Source organism: Oxyura jamaicensis, chromosome 22 (genome assembly GCF_011077185.1).
Source record: "Oxyura jamaicensis isolate SHBP4307 breed ruddy duck chromosome 22, BPBGC_Ojam_1.0, whole genome shotgun sequence".
In the NCBI taxonomy this organism is placed as follows: Eukaryota; Metazoa; Chordata; class Aves; order Anseriformes; family Anatidae; genus Oxyura; species Oxyura jamaicensis.
This window is the reverse complement of record NC_048914.1, coordinates 1,370,379-1,378,171: the sequence shown is the minus strand read 5'-3', so window position 1 is coordinate 1,378,171 and position 7,793 is coordinate 1,370,379. Positions and strand designations below refer to the sequence as shown.

General features: G+C 62.2%; 1 protein-coding gene and 1 long non-coding RNA gene across 3 annotated transcripts in view; both read left to right on the top strand.

Moving 5' to 3' along the window:
• Positions 1-110: 110 nt before the first annotated feature.
• Positions 111-7,793, top strand: part of HK2 (hexokinase 2) — a 21,463-nt gene continuing 13,780 nt past the window's right edge. Inside the window, exons 1-2 of one of the 2 annotated variants that reach the window (XM_035345051.1) lie at positions 111-281; positions 7,141-7,303. In XM_035345051.1, the coding sequence (XP_035200942.1) occupies positions 219-281; positions 7,141-7,303 (226 nt within the window). In that variant the 5' untranslated portion in view covers positions 111-218. The remainder of the gene's footprint in view (positions 282-7,140; positions 7,304-7,793) is intronic. The other variant, XM_035345050.1, reaches the window with a different exon arrangement.
• Positions 2,771-5,683, top strand: LOC118177390. Its single transcript, XR_004755778.1, has 3 exons — positions 2,771-2,781; positions 3,834-3,838; positions 5,496-5,683. It is a non-coding gene; the product is annotated as an uncharacterized LOC118177390 (long non-coding RNA).

Below are 7,793 nucleotides of genomic sequence, written 5' to 3'. Positions count from 1 at the left end.
CCCCCCCCCTCCCCCGGGCACCCCCCCCCCCAGCGGCGGGCGGGCCCCCGGCGCGCGCCGCCACACACCCTCGCGGCTCGGCCAATGGGGAGGCGCGGCGGGAGCCGCGTCACAGGGGGGCCGGGGGAATCCTCAATGAGGCGGCGGGGCGCGCGCGGGCACCGCGGCGCGCGCTCCGGGGGCCGCCTCCGCTCCGCTCCGCTCCGCTCCGCGCCGCGATGATCGCGTCCCATCTGCTCGCGTACTTCTTCACCGAGCTCAGCCATGACCAGGCGCAGAAGGTGGGCCCGGGGGGGGCCCGGGGGGAGAGGGGGGAGCGGGGGGAGTTGGAAAATGTAGGGTTGTGTGCGGGAGGTGGGGTGGGGGGGGGGTAGGTGGAAGCGTGGAGGGGGAGAGAGAAAGGGGGGGAGGAAATGTGTGTGGAAGGGGGGAGGAAAAAAGTATGTGTATATAAAGGGGGGAGGAAAAAGTATGTGTGAAGGGGGAGGAAAAATGTAGAGAAAGAGGGAAGAAAAAATGTAGAGAAGGAAGAAAAAATGTAGAGAAAGAGGGAAGGAAAAATGTAGAGAAAGAGGGAAGAAAAAATACATAAAAAGTAGGAAAAAATAAATATTTAAAAAGTAGGAAGAAAATATCTGTGTAAAAAGTAGGAAGAAAAAATATATATGTAAAAGAAAAGAAAAAAATATATATGAAAAGGGCGAAGAAAATATATATATGAAAAGGGAGAAGAAAATATATATAAAGGGAGAAGAAAAAGTATATATATGAAAAGGGGGAAGAAAAAGTATAAAAAGGGGGAAGAAAAAGTATAAAAAGGGGGAAGGAAAAAGTATAAAAAGGGGGAAGGAAAAAATATGTATGAGGGGGGAGAAAAAAGAGAGGAAGAAAAAACATGTAAGGGGGGAGAAAGGAAAAAAAAATATATAAGGGGGGAATATATATAAAGGAGGGGAAAGAAAAGTTATATAAAGGGAGAAAGAAAAGTGCGTGTGAAGGGGAGAAGAAAATTAAAAGGGGAAGAAAGAAAATGTGTATATAAAGGGGGAAGAAAAAGTATATTTGAAGGGGGGAGAAAGTGGGGGGAAAGTTAAGAGTTAAAGAGTTAAAAAGAAAGACAAGGTAAAAAGCAAGGCAAAAAGTGAAAAAGAAAGAAAAGATGGGGGAAAAAGGAGAGGAAGCAAAGAAAAAAAAGGGGGAACCAGAAAAAAAAGGAGCTGAGGGTGAGGGTGGTGTTGCCGGGGCCGCGGGCCCGTGGTGGGCGGGTGGCAGTGTCGCCGTGCGGGACGTGCCGTGGCGGGCCCTGCTTGTCCCCACGTGTCCCCAAGTGTCCCCACGTGGCCCCATGTGTCCCCCCCATGGGCAGGGACTGGGGGGTCCCCCCCGCTCCACTCCCCGTGGGTTTTTTCGCCCGGCCGCCCCACGTGTGGCCCCCGAGCATCCCGCGGGCATCACGGCACCGCCGGCACCGGGGGGCTCGTGGGGACACGGGGAGCCCAGGGGGGCTGGTGGGGAAATGGCCCGGGGGGAATTAAACCCCCCTTAATTAACCACGTGGAAATAGAGCCAGCCTTAATTTCCGACCCCCCCGCCCCCAAGGACCGCGGCGTGCTCTTGGACTGCGATCGCAAGCGGAGGCGTCCCGGTGGTGCACGGCGCGTGTTCGGCACCGGCACCTCGGAGCACCGCGAGCGGCGATGCCGCCGCGCCCGTCCTTTGTTTGGCCGGGGCGGGCGGTCAGGCTGCGAGAAGCCCTCATGAAATTAAAGATTTGGGGCAAAAAAATCACCTCCGGGGCCGTGGGTACGGGGCTCCCCTGCTGGGGGGTGCCCGGGGGGGTTCGGTCACCGCGTCCCGAGCTGGGGCTGAGGTTCCCGTGGAAGCTGGTGGGATTTTTGGGAAATGAAAATGAAGCGGCGGCGAAAGCGCCCGGCCGCGGAGAGCCCCAGCTTCCTCGCTCCCGTCTCGGAAGGCGGAGAGGACGTGCGGCGAGCGGAGCAGGCAGGGAGAGGCGAAACCCGCCACGCTGGCGGCGGCCCTGGGGCTGCGGGAAATAGGAAGTCAAACAAGGGTGCGGAAAAGAAGAAGCAGAAAAAAAAAAAAAAAAAAATGAAAAAAAAAAAAAAAAGGCACATGCATCGAAATAACTTCCCAGCCGTAAAGAAAGACGGGCTCGTCTTCTCCCTCCACTGGCTGTGTCAAGTGTCGTGGGGTTGTGCAAGCGAGCGAGCCACCGGAGAAGGTTGTGTAACCCGGCGGCAGAAATAGGCCAGCGGGGTGGCCCCGCCGCTGCATTTTCGGCTTCGGGTCAGCTCTCGGGTTCCTGATCGGGAGCCGGGGAGGGCGGCCGGGGGGGGGGTTTGTGGAGCGCCTTCGGCTTCGTTACGCGGCGTGCCCGGGAGCTGCTGCGATTCCCTCTGCTCCCGAGCCCAAACAAAGCGGGTGGTGGAGATTTGGGACAAAACGGCCGCGTCTGGCCCCAAAAAGTAACCAGACCCGCAGCCGGGGTTGTTTTTTAAACAAATTCCGTGTGAATTTGGAGCTCGGCGTGGCTCTCCTGCAGGGGTCTGAGCAGGTGCCCGGCACGGAGGAACGTAGGGGCTGGAATTCTTGGAAAGCTGTGATTTTGTGATTTTTGTAAGTGCCGAACCTAAACCCAAGCCCAGAGGTCAAGCCTGTATTTGGGAAAAGATTTGAGGGCGCTTGCCCAGGGCGTGCTTGGGCCGTGCGCCTTTTTTTGCTCCGAATCAGGCAGAAAAAAGCCTCGGACGTGGGAAGGAAGTGCCCTTTCCCTGCGCCGCGGTTTCTTTCCGCAGCGGGACAAAGGCCTCCCGAACAGCCCCAAAATCGGACTTTTCCTTGCGTTTTTCCTTGAACCCGACCGTCCCCAGGGGTCCGCTTGGTGGCCCCGAACTCCTCGGCTTCGCTCCGGCTGGCCGGGAAGTGTGTCGGGGCCCGAACCCACCTCACCTCCCAGGGGTTGTGCAAACCCCAGTGAGTCTGGGCCGCGTCCTTCGCCGCCCCGGGTTGAAAGTTGCCGCCGCCCGACCGCGTTCCCCGGGGATGTGCCAGGCCCTGGGCTTCCTGGTGCCGGCCTCAGCCCCGTGCCAGCGAGGTGACAGCGGGAGCGGGCGGCTCGTGACTCACCACGAAATAATCGGGCCGGCAGCTTTCCTTCCTCGCCAGTACTTTTCCTTAGAAAGAAGGGAAAAAACGGAGCTCAGGTTCATTTTACTCCCATTTTCTGGCCCCGTCCGGCGGCAGGTTTCGCCCCCTCCCCTTTATCCTTTGCTATAATAAATTAATTTTATGCCGCTCCTTTCGCCCCGGCTCCCCCCTTTTTTTTTTTTTTTTTGTTAATTTGCAGCCGTGGGAGGGGCCCGCCGGGATTGCAGGTTCCTGGAAGCCATCCTGCGGCTTCTCCTCGTCCCGGCAAGGTCAGCGGCGGGACGGACGGACGGAGGGACGGACAGACAGACAGCCTGCCCGGCCTCCGTCACCCTTCGGCCGTCCCGAGCCTCCTCCCGTTTGCCTCGGGATGTGACTCAGTTTCCCCACCCTGTCAGGCTGCTCCCAGCCTTCGCATCCCCCTTTTTTTTGGGGGGCAGCCCCCGAAGGGGTGGGCTCAGATGGTTCAAAACGGGAGAGGGGTGCTGGAAGGGAGGAGGGTGCGCCTAGGGTGGGTGATCCACGGCCGGCTCCTGGCTGGAGGGCGGTGGGAGCAGCCCAATTTCAGGGCATCGAGCTGGAAACGGGGCCATTTTGGGGTTCAAATGCTTTTTCTGGGGGGCTGCCCCTTTGGGTGGGGTTGGCGGGGGGGGGGGATGCATGAGGACGGGTCCCCGTTCGCCGGCTCCCGGTGACGCAGGGGGCTGAGGAACGGGCGCCCTGCTCCTCCTGCGGGGCAGGATTCGGCCGAGGGCTGGGAGGAACCGGCCGAGCAGGAAAGGTTCTGAGTCACGGCGGCTGGAAATGACTCGGGGCTTGTGTCATCGGGGGCTTGGCCCCCCGGGGGGGGGTCACACGGGGTTGAATTCGGCAGGCAGGGAGCGGGCGAGGGACGCGGGTGCCGCCGGGGTCAGGGGGTGGGCGCAGCGTCAGCCCCCCGAGGCGGGGGGCTCGGGGACGGGCAGCATTTGGAGAAAGGTCGGCGTCTGCCAAAGGTCGTGGTTGTGTCAAAGCTGGGGCAGGAATCCGTTAATTTCAGGAAAAGGGAATTTATTAATTTCAGGAAAAGGGAATTTATTAATTTCAGGAAAAGGGAATTCATTAATTTCAGGAAAAGGGAATTTATTAATTTCAGGACAAGGGAACGTCGGGAGGAGGCCAGGGGAGGGCTGGAGGCGCGCGCTTGTAGTTTTTAGGAGCACTCCCTTGGCCCAGCTCTGCTCATCAAGGCACTGAAGCCCCCTCCCAACTGGGCCGTGTTTTCCATCCTAACAAATATTTGACTCTCCGTTGCCAAAAAGGCAAAGAATCCCCCCAGCACGCCGCCGGCCCCTCGTGGCATCTCGCCATCCCCCGCGAATCCTCCTGGTACGGCTGCGTCCGGCTGGAAACCGGAGGGGACCGACCCCGTGGCGCTTTATTTTGGGGGGAAAAAAAGCCTGAAACGGCAAAGGGGCACGGCTGCCAGCACCACGCGGGGGCTGCAGGAGCACGAAGCGCCCCGGCCGTCCCTGCGGCGCTGCAGGAAGCGGTGGAGCTCGCCGGAAGCCGTAATCGCGCTGCTATTGCCACCCTCGAGCAGTGCCGGCCCCGCCGCCACGAGTTGCAGAGCGTCCTTTTCCTTTTCCCCCCTCTCTTTTTGGGGCGTCCCAACCCAAATCGCTGCCCGCGCGCCCGGGCAGGGTCCGAGCACCGGGGAGCTTTCCCTGAACTGGAAGGAAATTGTTCCTGCTTGTGTGTTCGCAGCTCCAAACCCTTAGGGACACCCCGGTGGGAACATCTGGAGGATTAGGAGAAAAAAAAATCAGAAAACGTCATCGTCCGGCCAGCTCACGGAGCTGCAACACCCCAAGCCATCCAGACCTTCCCCCGCAGCTCGAGCTCTCCTCCTCCCTCAGAGCATGGAGGGAGGGCAGCAGAGCCTCCTGCCCATCCCGTCCTCCACCTCCCAGTTTGTACCAGCAGGGAAGGCGTGCTGGGACCAGTGACCCCATTGATTTGAGGCTGGGTCCCGTCGTGTTCCCCAGCCCTGGGTCAGGACCGGCTGCGCGTGGGTGCCCGGACCCGGGGAGGTGCCACAGCGGCCGCCCTGACCTGGCTCAGCCTCCAAGTGGGACGGGGTCTACGTTTGTAGGAGAAGATGATCCCAGGTTTAAAGAGCTTCGGGGATTAGAGGAAGGTCACCCTGCGTCTCGCGCCGCCGATTATTCCTGGAGGACATGAGGAACGTGTCCTGCGGAGGGGAGGCGCAACCTCGTGCCCCGCGCCGGGGCGGGGAGCTGGCCTCGGGGGATGCTGAGAAGATCCCAGCTCCGGGATCCTCCCAGGGACGGGAGGGTGCTGGCAGCTTTTTGTGACCCCACGGGGATGAGACCCCATCACACGAGGTCCAAGGGCAGGACGGGAGAGGGACTTGCACCGTGGTGCTGCCCTTCAGGAGCGATGCCGCAAGCACCGGCGGCGTGGTGCTTGCACCGCTGACCGAAAGGAGCTTTCTCAGGACATTTTGCCCCAAAACCATGTCCCCCCCCCCCACTCAGCACATCTTTACCAGGAGCCCCCGAGCCACTTGTGGTAGCAGAAGGCAAGGGGGAAGGTCGGATCCTGCCTCTCCGGAGCCGCAGGCGGCGCGAGGCGCTCCCAAAGGAGCAGGGCGGTGGTTGGGGAAAGGCGCCCGCAGCCCAGCAGAGCGCGGTCCCGTGGGCTTGGGCCACCCGGCCCGGCTCGGTGCCATCGACCCACGGCCGCCGGGGAGGTCCCAGAGGGAATTTCATGGAGGAGGCAGCGGGCGGAGGCGAGCGGCCGCAACCCCAGCCCTGCTCCGTGGGCAGCAGTCGGGGAAAGCAAACGGGAGGGGAAGCAGCGGGCGTCTGTCTGCCATCCTGCTCCCCGGGTGGGTGTCGCATCCTGGCCAGAAACCCCCAGGAGGACGCGAGGAAGGAGGCTGGACCCACCGCCTACCGCTCCAAGCCCCTTCAGCGGGGTTCAGGCTCCCAAATTTTGGAGGGAGGGGACCCCGAGCAGCCCCGAGAGAGCCCCGGGCAGGCGGGGGAGCAGGGCAGCGAGGGCAGCGCTCGTTCCGCGCCCGCAAAACGCCAATTTCCGCCATGAGGAGGAATAAAAGGCACGCCAGATTCGGGGTGACCCCGTGGTACGTGCCTGCAGACAGGTGAGCAGCTGGGTGGGGTTCTCCTCCGGCTTCGCCGGGCTTGCAGCTGCCCTTTAATTAACGTTAAGTGAAGTTAATTGCGACGGGGCACAGCTCGGGAGCTGGCGGTCCGTCTGTCTGTCCGCCTCTCCGCTTGCCGGCCCTGCCCGGCTCACGGACGGGAGCGCGCCCGGCGCCTGCGGCTGGCACGGGGTCAGGATTTTCCCTTCGTCCTCCCAAGGGGAGCGCGAGGTGCTTCGATGCCGCTCGTAGGGGCAGCCGGGCACCTGGCTCCGGGCGTTTGCTGCAGGGTGCCAAGCAGCTGCCAGCGCCGAAACCCTTTGTAAGGGCTCCCCAGCAGGGAGCGAGCGACCAGCACAGCAAGGAAATGAAATAAAGGGGGTGAATAAATAACAGCAGCCTACGCAGAGCGGGTTGAGGTCTGAGTCCCAGCCCTCCTCTGCTCCACGGCCCCGGGACTTGACTCGGGGGCAGAATCCGGCCCCCGCTGCTGCCGCAATGTGGCTGGGGGCTGCGGGGGAAGGGGCCGGGAGGATGCTCGGGGTTTGGCTCTCCCGCATCCCCGTCTGGTGATGCTGCAAAGGGCACGGGGCACGATTACGTGACCCCGAGGTGTTCAGGAAGATGTGCCGGGGCCGTGGCGAGCGTCACCTGCATGCAGAGAAGCTGCTGCAGCAGCATGGTCCCAGCTGTCCCCTGGCACGGGTGACCTGCTCTTGCTGGCAGTGATTCCTCTGGCCACGGGGTTCGTGCCCGGGTCCCCCCGGGTCCCGCTCACCTCCTGCCCTCTCGGCACCTTTCAGGTGGACAAGTACCTCTACCACATGCGGCTCTCCGAGGAGACCCTCCAGGAGGTGTCCGAGCGCTTCCGCAAGGAGATGGAGAAAGGGCTGGGAGCTGACACCAACCCCACCGCCTCGGTGAAGATGCTGCCCTCCTTCGTGAGGTCCACCCCAGACGGCACAGGTACGGGAACGGCTGGGGAAACTGGTTGGGGAAACGGCTCCCCCTGCACCGAGCAGGGCCAGCTGTCCCCAGCGAGGTGGCCCTGGAGGTGCCACCACGTGCCAGGGGCCACTCGTCCTCGCAGTGCTGCAGGAACGGGGCTGGCGTTGCCCAAAGGGAGGTTCCGCTTGTGCCGGGGGGTGCTTGGCACGGGACGGGGACCCGAGGGGCTCCCAGCTCATGGCAGCGTGGGTCGGGGTGGGAGGCAGCCCTCACGTGCCCGTCCTGGCAGGACGAGGCTGTCACGGGTCCGGCTCATCGCATTTCATCAGCGCTGGAGGCGGCTGTGCTGCCAGACGGCCCTGAACGCCGTGGGGACCGCGTGAGAAGGCACTGGGGAGGCTCGGGGCCTCACAATGCGCCTTTCTGCACGCTGCCACGTGCCTCCGGCCTCCCGGCAGGGACCAGACCCCGCTCGGCCAGGAGATGGAGCACGCTCCTGGCCAGGCAC